The sequence below is a fragment of the Heliangelus exortis genome, chromosome 20 (assembly GCF_036169615.1).
Source record: "Heliangelus exortis chromosome 20, bHelExo1.hap1, whole genome shotgun sequence".
Lineage (NCBI taxonomy): Eukaryota > Metazoa > Chordata > Aves > Apodiformes > Trochilidae > Heliangelus > Heliangelus exortis.
Window position 1 is genome coordinate 9,504,231 of NC_092441.1, and position 14,071 is coordinate 9,518,301.

A 14,071-nucleotide genomic window follows, 5' to 3' on the forward strand; every position below is an offset into this window, starting at 1 on the left:
ATGTCCCCGTGTCCCCATGTCCCGGTGTGCCCGTTTGCCTATGTATCAGTGTCCCCATCTATCAGTGTCCCCATGTCCCGGTGTTGCTATGTCCCGGTGTTGCTATGTCCCGGTGTCCCGGTGTTCCCATGTCCCGGTGTCCCCATGTCCCGGTGTCCCCATGTCCCGGTGTGCCCGTTTGCCTATGTATCAGTGTCCCCATCTATCAGTGTCCCCATGCCCCGGTGTTGCTATGTCCCGGTGTCCCGGTGTTCCCATGTCCCGGTGTCCCCGTTTTCCCATGTCTCCCGGTCCCCGTGTCCCGGTGTCGCCACGTCCCGGTGTGGCGGAGGCGGCAGGCACCCGTTCCGACACTAACCAAAGACCTCAGCCCCGCTTTAGGGATCCCACGCCGCCCCAGGACACGTCCCCCCGGCTGCTCGGCCCCGTCCCACCTGCCTGCCCCGGGCAGGCCCCGCCCGTCCCGCCCTGTCCCCTCCCTCCCTCCTTCGGGAGTGTCCCTGTCCTTGTCCCTGTACCCGTCCCCGTCCCCGTCCCAGTCCCCGTCCCTGTCCCTGTCCCGCTCTGCTCCGTGCCCCCCGGAGGGGCAGACCCCAGACCCGCAGCCGTGATTCCTCACACCCAGCCCGGGGGGATGCGAGGGGAGCAGGCAGAGCCGGCAGCCCAGCCCCGGCCGCGCTCCCTTCCCTCTCCCCATCATCCTCCCAACCTCCCGCCCCGCTTCTCAGTCCCAGAGGATCTGAGGATCCAACCGGGAAACTCCCTGCGGGCACTTTGATCCCCCTCGGGACCCATCAAACCAAGCTTAGGGCAGCTTCCAGGACCCTCCCGGCTTCCCTGCTCCCTGTTTTCCCAGCACAGCCTTCCCCACACGCCCACTGCCCCGCATCTCAGCTCCCGTGCCCCCCGCAGCCCCCGGGGCGGGCAGGGAGGGGGCTGGTGGCCTCCCCGGTGCGACCTGTCCCTCAGCCGGCATCCCCGCTCCGTCACGCTGACCTAATACTTAGGCTTCCTTTGCATTCTTCATTTTCCGCCCCCTGTAATTAGCTGGCCGGCCCTGTCATTAGCGGCAGGCGGTGCTGCCGGGTCCCCTCCTCCTTCCCTCGCTGCGGGACAAACGCTCCGGGCAGCGCAGCGAGGCGGTGGCCGAAACTGCGGCCGCGTTGCCTGCCCTCGTTGGGTCAGCCTGTCTCCTCCGTAGAGGTCGGTGCCACCAAGGCCACCTCTGTCCCCTCATCTGTCCCCGTGGCCTCTCCCCGGCCTTTTCTTTTCCACCCACGCTCGGGGTTATCCCGGGAATATGCTTTTCCACCTTCGCACCTCTCCCCGGTGGATGGGATGGGTGGTTGTGGACAGCCAGAGGATGGAGAGCACGCATCACTCCCTCCCTAACCTGTTCTGTGGATGTCCCCTGATGCCTGTGCAGGACATTCCGGGTCACCCTGTGTCACCTGGGTATTACCCAAGGTTACAAACGCCGCTCGGCAGCGTCAGCTCCGGGCCCGGGACACGCGGCACAGCGCGGCTCCGAGCCACACGCAGCACCTGGATTAGAGGCTGGGAGAGGTGGGGAAGGAAGCCACAGCGTCCTGTGAGAAGCCATCCTTGGGGCAAGCTGCCCTTGGAACTGGAGCTGTCTCATACCTCTTAGAAACAGAACCTCATTCCCAGGCTGCCTTTTTGTGCCTTCTGCTGTGCCCAGCCACATCTGGCTGGTCCTGGTGATGCTCACAGCCCTGGTCCACCCCACCTGCCTCCAACCTTCTCACCTCAGCTGACCCTCTTGGCTCTCTACAACCTTCTCTGGAGGACAACGAGAGAGATGGAGATGGCTGTGCGGAGCCTGGAGTCCTGGCTGGGAGAACATCACCTTTCCCATCATTCAGCCTTGTGCTGCTGTGAGCTGGGAGCAGCCAGAGCTGAGGGTGCTGAGTGTGTGCACAGCCCTGCTCGTGGGCAGGTTGGGTTCCACTTTCACGTTCTGGAGCAGGCTGAACACCCACTCCTGTGCTCTGGAGCAGGCTGGGCACCCAGTTTTCTCACTGTGCTTCAGGACCTGTAAGAAGCTGTCATGCATTGTCTGCACAGTCCATCCCACACGGTCTCCGTGCAGTTTTCCCTCACTTTTCAATCACAGAGCAGCCCCTCTGAGGGGACAGGGGTGCAGGAAAAGAGTTGGGGAGCTGCAGGTGTTCAAGGGCTCCCTGTACATCTGTCCCCACCTCTGGATGTGTTTCTGCAGGGGGCTGTGCTGCTCCAGGCTGCATGCTGACCCCAGGGCTGCCTGGAGGTTCCTTTATAACAGAGCCAAGGATGTATCCATGCAACCCTAAATTAGTTTCTGAAGGGCCATCCATGGAGTGGCACACCCCTGGTTTCCTTTAAACCCCAACCTGAGCTCCTCATCCTCTCTTTCCTAGGCTGGGTGCTTAAGGCTAACAAAATACCCTTTCCCTCTCCCCACACCCCGTGGCATCCCCTGTCCCAGCCAGCTGCTGCTGTTTACCAGCATCTCTAGCACCAGGGATGGATGTCACCACATTTACCAACCCAGCTTGGCAGGGGTTGGATTTCCCAAGCACTCCGGAGTGCCTGCCTGGTTAACACTGATTTTTTTGTCTTTGCTGCTCCTGGCTGCACCCCGTGAAAAGCCAGAGCTGTTCCCATGCATTCACCAAGGGGCTCAACACATCCGGGAGCACAAAGGAGCAGTCACTGAGCATTAGTAGCTACACAATGGGCTGTCTCCCACCAGGGCTGTGTTTTGCCAGCAAAAGCCCCTCTGCTGAAAGGAGAGGGAGAGATGAGACAGCCACACTGGATTCAGAGAAAGGTGGGAAGGGGTCTCATGAGGATGGGGGAAACTGATAAGGGCAGGAGCCAGGGTTGTCCCACAGTCCAGGTGTGAGGCTGCTGGAGAGTGTGGGGGGAGTGAGGGGACATGGGGACAGGATGGGTTCTGTGTTTACAAGGGGAATGTCATGGCACAGGGAGGCACGCTGAGGGGAACAGCCTCAAAATGGATACAGGGTAGGTGTGGGGGTTCCTGGGAGATCTGCTATGGGCTGGGAATTATTGTCCCAGACATGGGGCCCTGCAACGTGCTCCTGGGTATCCCCTTGGAGAGATGCTGGTGATGATGCAGAGGAAGGAATAATCCCCCAGGACTGGTTTTTGGAGAGAGACTGGGGTGAAATTGCTCATGGGTGCAGGGGTGACTCCTTGGGCAACCCAAAAACTCCTTCACCCTTTTTTTTGGGGATCCCTAACAATGGACATGAAGGGCTCAGGAGACGTGGGAGCCTGCTGCAATAGCCCATCAGGAGCACATCTCTGTGCTGGACCCATCATCCCCCCAGGATGCAGAAGGGGACACCAAGGCACCACATGCCCTGTCTGCCATGGGATATCATGGGCTGGGGGATTGTCAGGACCCCTGTGTGTTTTCCTGCTCACTCCATCTGGAAGGGAGGACTGGAGTTAACCTTCTCTTACTACTGGGAGTGTAGAGCCCCCAGGATGGATCCCAGGAGGATGTCTGGGAAGATGCACTTTGTTCAGGGCATCCTCCTCTCCACCACCCACTTGTTTTTTTCTGGTCAGTGACCCTCCAAGTGATCCTGGGTGGTGGAGATATAAACTCTTCACTCACAACACCACATTCCTTTCGTGGTCATGAGACTCTGGAAAAAATCATTAAATGAACCCAGATTGAGTATTTAGTTCTCCTTTTATTGAGCCTTTCCCTGCAGCTCCAGGATGTTTCAGGGCTAGAAGATGACCTGTACTCGTTCCCATTAAAGGTAACCTCCCCTCTGCAATTTCAGACCTCCAGGAACTGCTGCCTGGAGAAAAAAATCCAACCTGCCACACACCCTGGCAACTAAAACCACTGGGAACACCCCATTTTGGTAAAGAACCCCAGATTCTTGACCCCAGTGGCTTTTTCTCTTAACCTTGCAGGTTTTCTGAATAAAGCTCGAGGGAGTTACCTGGTAACCAGGCAGCCAGAGGGAATGGTGTGGAAGAGTCAGGCAATACCCTCTGCTGCATGGGGATAAAATGTCCCTGGGGTGGCATGGATGGTACAGCAGGGACAGGTCACAAGGACTGTGGGGGCTGGTGTGGCCACAGCTCAGGGGGACACACAAGGGGACACTCACCATCCTTTGGCCACATTGATTCCTACCAATACCATCTGACAGGGGATCCCACTTGGGGTTTGATATCCCAGTCCCCATCTTGCCCGCAGGAAGGGTCTGCTGAGGACCCTCAGGGTGACCCCTGGGTGCTCTCTGCTCTGACTGCTGCCTTCTTCTCCCACCCCCCCCCCCCCCCCCCCAGAATCTGCCCTGTGGCTTCCAAGCTGTCTTGTTTCTGTTACACACACTGTGCTGTGGATTCCTACTGCTGCAGCCCCCAAATAACCAGCATCCTGGAGGGAACAGGGTGGGATGTGAAGTGGGACCAGGGCCAGGGAGATGGGGAGCAATAAGGGGAAAGCAGCCCTGAGCCAAAGGAGGAGGATGTAGAACAGATCTTGAGGGGTTTGTGTAGCCCTGGCCGTGATCATCATCTCAGGGGACTGGATTTGGGCTGCCCCTGCTTCCTTGAGGCAGACATTCTGGTTGGTGGAAAGTATCTCTGGAGGAAAAAAGCCTTGAATGGTTTTTGTTAGAAAAGATGTCAAGTCCAACTTAACCCAGCCCTGCCCCATATCGAGCACAGATCCTATGAGGAGAGGCTGAGGGAGCTGGGGGTGTTGAGGCTGGAGAAGAGGAGGCTCAGGGGAGACCTCATCACTCTCTACAACTCCCTGAAAGGAGGTTGGAGCCAGGGGGGGGTTGGGCTCTTTTCCCAGGCAACTCTCAGCAAGACAAGAGGGCACAAGAGGTCTCAAGTTGTGCCAGGGGAGGTTTAGGTTGGACATTAGAAAGAATTTCTTTCTGGAGAGGGTGCTCAGCCATTGGAATGGGCTGCCCAGGGAAGGGGTGGATTCTCCATCCCTGGAGCTATTTCAAAAGAGCCTGGATGTGGCACTCAGTGCCATGGGCTGGGAACCACGGGGGGAGTGGATCAAGGGTTGGACTTGGTGATCTCTGAGGTCCCTTCCAACCCAGCCAATTCTAGGATTCTGTGATTCTATGTCCCTCATCCCCACATCTCCAGGGATCTGAACCCCCCCAAGGATGATGGGGACTCCAGCCCTGCCCTGGGCAGCCTGGGCCAGGCCCTGACGATCCTTTGGGGGAAGAAATTGTTCCTAATATCCAATTTAAACCTCCCCTGGTGCAACTTGAGGCTGTTTCCTCTTGTGCAATCACTTGTAACTTGAGAGGTGACACCAACTTCCCCAACTTCCAGCCTTGTCCCAGGGGGAAGGAGCCCTCCCAGGCACAAAGTAGGGAGGCTGGATGGGACAAATCCCCAGGATTTGGTGTCAGAATAAGGCTCCAAGGGCTTGGAGCAGGCATTCCCGGGAGGGCTTGTTGCCAGCAGCAGGAGATAAGGCCAGGTTGGAGCTGTGATGCTCAGGTGCTGAGCAGGTCCCTTTCCAAAGCTCCCAGGCAGACAGCAGAGAAGGGTTTGGGGATTTCTGATGGGCAGGAGGAGGAGCAGAAAACATCCATCTCGGTGGGGAGGAGGCTGGAGCTCCCAGCTGAGGTGGGCTCAGGGTTTTACCACCTCGGACATCCTTGTTAGGCCAAAGCACAGCCGAGAGCACCACCTCCTGGACCCGGCAAAAAAGCACGGCAGAAAGCCGAAGGAAGAGCTTCTGCTCCGTGTTTCGGGCTGTCTTGCCTAAATCAGCATCCTGGGGATGGGTTTCCAGCCTGCCAGGTACCTACCAGACAGGATGGAGACATCTAGAAGAAAAAGGCACTGATTTTGCCACTCTGAAATCAATAAAAGCAAACATGGGAAAAGATGGATGAGTGAGGGGACACCCAAGAACTTCAAGGGGCTTGTTTCCCCTGTGCTTGTCCATCTTTTCCAGCTACAGGACTGGATATAACTCAGACAGGGTCTAGGAATCTCGGGCTCTCCAGCAGCATGGCCAAGCCCTGGGTAAACTATTTTCTTTCATTGAGCTTTGTCCCCAAACAGGACCATCTCCCCAGGCTGGGATCAATCCTGGATTTACTTCTCTACCTCTTCCCTTCTCCTCATTTCCACCAGTGCTAACTGCTCACCCGTTGTTTAATCCAGGTCTGGGAAGAGGTGGGAGAAGACCGGGCTGAGCAGAAACTTCTGGAAAGCCTCAGGTTTGCAGGCTGAGTATTGGCAAGGAAAAACCTGGGGGAGTTTGGGAGGATGGAGTCTGCCCTGGGAGAGGTGGAGCTGGCCCCAGGGTGTGGGGGGCAAAGGTGCAACTGGTGTCAAGGTGTAACCAGTCCAGTATGGAAAGGAGCTGGAGGTAAGCAGGAGGGACAGCATCCCACCACACCACAACTGGACCTGCCCTGGAGCTCAGCCAGCACTCCATAGACCCTGATGGTGCTGACAGAGGAGAACAGAGACCTGGGCACAGGGATCCCTCCTGCAGCTTTTGACAGTCACTGATTTAGAGACTTACAAAGCCAGGGACTTCTCCTGGCCCAGCCTTCCCAGCAGCCACCAGCCCTGGGGGTGGGTTGTGTCTGGCTGGCAAAGCAGAAGGTGAATCTTATCATCAAGAAGAAATCTGAATAAATCTAAGATTTTTCACACCGGGATCCTGGTCATGGTTGAGTGAAGGATGGAGGACATGTCTCTGCTCATTGGAAATGTTCTTGCTTCATCTGGTAGGATTTGGAGGAAAGTAGCATGGATTTGGTGTGGAAAGATTGAGACCTACAGTGAATATTTGCCTGGCACCAGGCTGGCATGGAGATCAGTCCTCTGATCCTCTGATCCTCTGATCCTCTGATCCTCTGACCCCCAGCCCTGCCCCATGTCCCTCATCCCCACATCTCCAGGGCTCTGAAACCCCTCCAGGGATGATGGGGACTCCATGGGGACTTTAAATGTTCTCTGAAAAGAAGCACTTCCACATAACCACAAATAATAGCAGTTTCCCTCCTCCCTGCCTGGTCACTGGGAGCAGCAAGTCTGGGTGATGCCATGGGGGATGAGGGCTGTCCCTGCAGCATCCTTTTGTCCTTGGGAAGGGCTGCAAAGCTCTGCCCAAAAGCCACTGCAGGGAAGGGATTCTGACCACCCCGATCCTGCAGTGAGGGTTGGGTCAGCCTCTGGGTCAGAAATGTCCCTTGTTTACTGGAAACCACTGAGCCCAGAACAAAGAAAGTCTCACCTGTGGTCCCTGGAGCTGAGCCTTGTGCCACCTTTTTGCTTGGAAAAAAAGGATCCTGGAACCCTAACCCACGGTTGGGCTGAAACACATCCCATGAGCAGCACTTTTCAAAGCTCCAGAAACAAACAAACAAATAAACAAGAAAGAAAAAAAAAAAAAAAAAAAAAAAAAAACCAAAAAAAAAAAAAAAAAAAAACACCAAAAAAAAACCCACCAAAACCAACCACAAAAAAACAAAACAGGCAGCATTAAGGGACTTTTCTTTGCCCCTGAACATGGTTACTTCTACGAGCACCAGCAGACTTGATCCTGTCACTCAGGAAAGATGCTGCCACATGTCAAAAGGGGGCAAAACTCCCAAGAAAACCCATACCTGGGGAAGAGTGAAACTGCTGACAGAGCTGGGTCTGCGATCTGCCAAAACCCCTTTGATTTTGGTGTGGTCAGAGCAGCAAAGGGAGGCAGACTCGTTTTGCCAGTGCCTATGTATAGATCCCTGAGCTCATAGTTTCTGACTACACAGAGCATTCAAGGCATGGCAAACTGGATTATCCACCTGGCCTGGGGGCTGGCAGCCAGCCAGCTGCAGCTGGGGAGATGTTTGGTTGCCCCGAATCTGCTCTTGCTAGCCCACATCTCTTTTATATCATCTTGAGATCTCGGGGGGTGCGAGTATCTCTGGCATCTTCCAGCAGCTTCAAGGAGGGGCAAGGGGATGGGGAGACTTCTTCCAGGGGTGAATGTGCAACCTCAGCCCTGGGACAGTCTGTCTGGAGAGGTTTCAGTCTCAGTTTCTGACCGTGCCAAGTCTTGAGAGGTCCCCCCTGGAGCAGAAGCCTCCCCCTGTGGGTGTTCTCTGCAGAAGGCAGAGGCATTTTGGCAGCTTCTCCTTCCCTTCTCCTGCCAGAAACCAGCCCAGTGTTGTAACCACTGCACCCACAAGCCACTGATACTGCTGCCCACGCCTCCAGCCCTGCCACAGCACCTGAAACCACCCTCCTGACCACAGAGGAGCTCCAGGGCCCATCTCCTTGGGTTTTGGGTGCATCCCCTCTTCTGCCTGCCCCTTGGACCCTGCAGAGCCCTGGGCATTCCTCAGGCTGGAGGAGCACACGGCTGGGAACACTGGTGTGGAGCATCCCTCTGTCCCCTGCCACAGCCAGGTTTCTCCTGCAGCTTTGCCAGCTCAGCACCCCAGGCTCTCCAGGGCATAAAAGCTCCTTGAGGGTGCAAATCCAGATCCCATGGGTGCAAGGTCACAGCCAGAGCCAGGGAAGGGGTGCAGGCAGGTTCCTGGGGGTTACCCTCCCTGCTCTGGGAATCTCCTCTGGACCCAGGAGTGGTACCCAGGTCCCTGTGGAGCCACCCAGAGAGGCTGAGCAGGGGCTGGCATCCTGGTGGCCACTGGCCAGGATAAGGGGTGGGAGGGGTCCCTGGAAAGAGTCAAGGTTGTGACAGGAGCCACCCACCCTGCCAGCAGTTTTTACAAGGATGTGCAGGGAAGGTGCCTCTCAGCTTCTTTCCTGGGGTTTGACTGGGGGATGGGCAGCACCCTGGGGCACGGGTAAGGCCCCAGAGAACATCCTATATGTGGGTTTCCAGTCTGCACATGGCCAAATGGTGACCCAGGGGCCACCTTCAGCTGATGACATGGCCAAACCTGGGGCTGCTGCTTGCCCTGAGCCTGCAGTGCTCCTGACACTGTGGGATCACAGTTCCCAGAGATGCTGGGAAGCCTCTAGGGCAGGTGTGAGGGATCAGTGGTTCTCAAGCCCTCTCGGGTGTGTTTATCAGGCTGTACACAGCTGCTGCAGGGGCTGGTGAGCATCTCACCACGTAGGACTGGGAATGCAGTTGATGAATGGTGATGGAGTTGGGGGGATGAGGAGGGAAAGGGCTGCAGGTAGAAAGATGAGGTCAGGAGGAGGGATGGAGTGAGATGTGTTTGGTGGGAGCCCAGCCCTGGTGCAGGATGCTGCAGCAACAGGGGGGGTGGGGACTTGGGTGTCCCCTTTAGTGCCTCTTTCATTGGGGTTTTTGACCCAACTACAAACAAACCCAACTACAGCTTCTCATTGCATGAGGGAAAGCAGACAGGACCCTGCCTCCTGTCCCTGCCCTCTGACGCTGGACTCACCCACTCCTTGGCCAAGCAGGTGAACATCAGCAGCCCTGTAAAACCCAAACGAGTTCCTCTGCATTCACTCTCCGGGACCTGCCCCTGTCTCTGCTCCAGCTTTTATGCAACATGCTGACATGAAACACGAAGCCAACACCTCCCTGGTGTAGAGGCATCCCCAGCCTCTCCCCAGCAAGTGCTTGGGGCTGGGGTGCAGTCAGCCCTGCTCCTGGGGACAGTGGTGGAGTGCATGGAGGGGACCCTGCCCTGGTGCCCTGCAGGAGGTAAGGGGCTGTGGGGCAAGGGAGGAGCAAGGGTCTTCTTCTGCAATGTTTTTGGGGAGCATCAAGTCCCTGATGCCCCCCCTGAACCATAGCAGGAGCCCAGGTGTTTCTTCTCTTGCGTGGGGAGGGGATGGCTGGTGGCCTTTTTGTGGTTGGTGGGTGCAGGGAGTGGTCTCATGAAATGGGGTGCAGCCATGGAGGGGATGGCAAAACCTTCAGAAACAGCTGTGAGGACACCCATGAGTGAAATTATCTGTGAGAAGAGGGGTGCAGATGGGGTGGGAGCCTGAAGATGCTGCAAGGTCTGGAAAACCTGCTGGCTCAAGCTCCCGAACCATTCTAAGAGAAAGGAGCTCAGCTGAGCATCCCTCATCCCTTTTCCCCCCTTCCCTTCTTTCTCCCCTTTCCCACCTTGACAGATGCACAGGGAGGTGGGGGGGGGGGCTCCAGACCCAGCAGGGATCTGTCAGCTCCTTGTTCCTCTTGCCCCCTGGGTCAGGGCAGGGGCTGGAGGGTGGGCAGGGGTGCTGGTTGGGCTGGGTCCTCTCTGCTCCCTCGCCTTCCCTGTGGGCTCCTCTGCTCCTGCCTGTCCCTCTGACCCCTTACTCTGTGTCCCCTTTGGTGGGGACATCTCCCTTGCCTTGGCAGGTTTCTTTGTGGGATGGAAGCTCCCAAGCTTCCCCCTCCCAGGTACCTGGAGCTGGCAGCAGAGCACTGAGGCACTCACAACACGAGCAGGACCTGTGCCCAGCAGGGAGACAGAGTTCCACCAAGGGGCTGATGCCTTTTTCTCTGTGATTTTTGGCAGCTGAGGTTCTCCCATCACCTCTCTCTTTCCCCAGGGGATGTGCTAAGAGGTTCGGTGCTGCTGAATGTGCTCACCCATGCCTGGCAGCACCCACCTCCTTGTTAGGGGCAAGAGGGAGGAGGAGAGCAGGTTGGGTCACGCTAAAACTTCCCGCTGAGTCCCTCCTGAACCCACCCGTGCCTCTTCCCTGCAGCTGTGGAGCCTGCAGAGCAGAGATGTCTGAGACCTCGTCCAACAAGGAGGGTCCCCCGGCCGAGTGTCCCGTGTGCTATGAGAAGTTTCCCCCCCTGGAGGCCACGCACCGCAGGCTCAGCTGTGGACACACCTTCTGCCACGACTGCCTGGTGAAATGTTTGCTCTCCACCAAGCTCCACGGCCAAGTCCAGAACAGCATCATCTGCCCTGTCTGTCGCTACGTGACTTTCCTCAGCAAGAAGAAGGCTTTGTGGCCACCCAAGGCAAGCACCGACCCCCGGACTCTAGAGATGCCACTGTCACCTTCCTCCTTGTCCCAGCTGACCAAAACGGAGGCCAGCAATGCCTTGGTGGTGCCCAGTCATTTTGTGATGCCCATACAGGGCTCGGAGAGGTGCTGCAGCACGGGGAGCAGCCCCGTGGGCTGGCAGGGAGAGCTGGTGAGGGAAGCCCACATCTTTGTCATCAGTGACCGTGGGATGCCACTGGTGGACACGGACTGCAGGTCCCTGGGGAGGAGAAGCGGGTCGGAAACACGGAGCTCCGTGTCCTTGTCATCCAGCATGGCCCTGGGGGTGAAGTGCTGCCAGTCACCCATCGCCCTGGCTGTCTTCCTCATCCTGACCCTGGCCATGCTGGCAGCCGTGCTCCCGTGGCTGCTGCTGGTGAAGAGGGACTCGTAGCAGGGAGGGGATCAGCACAGGGGTCTTGCTGATTGCTGGGATAGAGCAAGGGCTGGAACCTCTCTTGAAAGACCCCTGGAGAAAGCCCGCAAGCAGCTGGAGGTGAAGTTCTCTCCTCTGGCCGGGGATTGGATGGACTTTCAGACCTTTCTGCAGATCTCTGGGAACTGACAGTGCCACTGCTGGCATTTTTATTTGTGTTTTGCCTCTTTTGGTTAAAATATGGCAGGGCAAGGCCTGCTAGTTTGTATCTCTGGTATCTGAGTGGACAGGGGGGTTGCTGCTCCCATACCCTGTGACAGCACATGCAGGGGACTCTGCTCATCCCTCCCTCCATCCCATCTCCTGAGTGGGGTGGGCTGTGGCCATGGGCCCCCTGTACCCAGGGACATCCACAGGATCTGTGCATGTGATGGGAGGATCAAGGCTGCCAGGCTGTGGGGCTTCTGTGGGGGTATGTGATGCAGCCACTCTGGAGAGAACCTCCTGGCTTCCCACCCCAAAGAGGTGAAGATAAACCAGAACCTCTAGAACCAAGGCCACGGAGACCTGGGGGTCAGGAGAGTGGGCCTGGTCCCTGGGAGCTCCCATTGCCCACCACCACCCACTGCTCTGTATGGGAAGGGATGGCAGCTCCTGCCCCAGGCAGTCCCAGCCATGGCTTCCCCCACTCTTTCTCTGAGCTCACCTCTTTCTCTGAGTTGTGGCCATCCCCTGGTGTCACCGGTGTCCCTCCTGCCCTGGGGATGCAGGGACAGGCTGTGGGGCAGGAGCTAAACTCGGGGTCTGGACTGGGTAAAGGGGAAGATTCGGGATTCCACCCTCCTGTGCCTTGGATGTCCCTGTTTCCTTGTCCCAGTATCCTGGTCCTGAGGTTTAAAACCCAGCGGGTGCCTCATTTTCACCCATCCCAAACAGCTGAGACACACCTGGCTTTGTCTCACTCCGTACCAGTCCCACCAAGGCAGCCTCAGCCCCTCATCCCTTGCCTTGGGGACATCAGAAATCCACAGGTGAGATTTGGGACCCTCTGTGCCTGCTTTTTCTGGGGCAGGGGGAAGGAGGGGAAGATGGGGACTTCAGGTCACCCCCATGCCAGAGCTGCTCACTGGTGCTGGGTGCCCCATCACGTTTCTCCCCATCTGTATCCCCAGGCAGGGTGGGCAGGAGGGTGTGTGGCATCTGCACTGCCATGGCCACCTTTGTCCTGCTGACCCAGTCCCTGGCCCCTTGGGTGCTCCTCTCAGCCCCATCATCCAGGAATGTGTCCTGAGGGCCACGGTGCTGTCACCAGCACCACAAAATGCCTGGGAGCAGCATCAGGATGTCCCTCACCATCACCCCCAGAGGTGACAGAGGGGTGCAAGGCTGGCACACCATTCCCACACCCCCAGAGAGGGGCAGGACAAACACGGCCAGCAGTGCCACCAAGAAACCTTTGTCCTCAGCCAGAACATTTCAGGGGAACAAATAAGAACCACCAGGGGCTGGAAAAGGGGTCAGCAGTCTGGGGCAGAGGAGCTGATGGCATCCCAAGCTGATGATGGAAGATTGGGGTTACAGCCAGGACACCAGGCCCTGACAAGGCTGCCAACTGCCCAGCTTCTCCTTGTGATGCTGTGACTGCAACCCCAAACCCCGTGCCTCAGTTTCCCTACCACACCCTGACCCCTGTATGAAGCCACCAGGAGATCGCCTGGGGAAAAGTTCCTGAGCCACCACCCAGGAATGGCAACCCCATTCCATGGGGAATGATTCCCTGATAATGACACTCCCACGTCTCCTGATTGATTAATAACCCTCATTATTAGTCTGGGTGCTGGGGGAATCGGAGCAGGGTGCCAGCAGCTGGGACAGGAGCTCCTCAGGGGCAGGGCTGGAGGAACCCACTTTCGGCTGCTGTTGCTTAAGCCCTGGAGATGTTTGGTCAGGAAAACAGTCAAGCAGCAGCACGGGAGTGAGATGGGACACTGGGTGCTGGGCTGGGGTCACAAGCACCAGCAGAGGGGACCGGGGTGTCATAGGGTGGTTTGGGTGGGAAGGGACCTCTCCAGGTCACCCAGTCCCAGCCCTGCAGTATCAGGGACACCCTCACCCAGATCAGGGTGCTCAGAGCATCCTCAACCTCACCTTGAACCTCTCCAGGGATGAGGCCTCAGCCCCCTCCCTGGGCACCCTGTGCCATTGTTCCACAACCTTTATGGTACCCTCATCAGCCAGTGCCATGGATGTGGAGCTCTGGGGTGGGGGTCCAGGGGCATCCCCCCCCTTTAGAGGTGAGCAGGGAGCTTGCCACAGGGTGGCAGTGCTTGGCCAGGGATGGCTGTCAGTGTGGGCAGGGTGGCACCCAGGTCACCCCCTGCCTTTGGTGGGTGAGGGTCAGGCAGCAAAAGTTTGGAGATCCCCGGGGAAATGATGTGCTGAGCACCCTGGGGGTGGCTCTGTCCCCTTTCTGAGGGCACCCACAGGACCAGCATCCCCACGTCCTCACCAGAGCCACTCTGGGCAGCAGGACTTGGGTGCTCCCAGAGCCAGAGGTGCCTGTTGGTGTAGGCTGGGGTCTGCTTGCCCCTGGGAGAGGAGCTCCCAGCCCTGAAAGGACCCATGGGAAGCTCCCATCATTCTGTTTCCTTGGGATTAAATCTGATGGTCAGAACCAGCCCTTCCCAAGCCTTCTCCTGCTGATGG

General features: G+C 57.5%; 2 protein-coding genes across 7 annotated transcripts in view; one reads left to right on the top strand and one right to left on the bottom strand.

The window, feature by feature from the left end:
- The window catches only part of LOC139805752 (uncharacterized), a 335,505-nt gene that overhangs the window by 225,181 nt on the left and 96,253 nt on the right, over window positions 1-14,071 (bottom strand). The gene's annotated exons all lie outside the window — the stretch shown is intronic.
- Window positions 9,484-11,633, top strand: RNF222 (ring finger protein 222). The gene is made up of 2 exons (XM_071764226.1): window positions 9,484-9,707; window positions 10,721-11,633. The coding sequence occupies exon 2, from the start codon at window positions 10,721-10,723 to the stop codon at window positions 11,381-11,383; it is 663 nt and encodes a 220-aa protein (XP_071620327.1). The 5' UTR covers window positions 9,484-9,707; the 3' UTR covers window positions 11,384-11,633.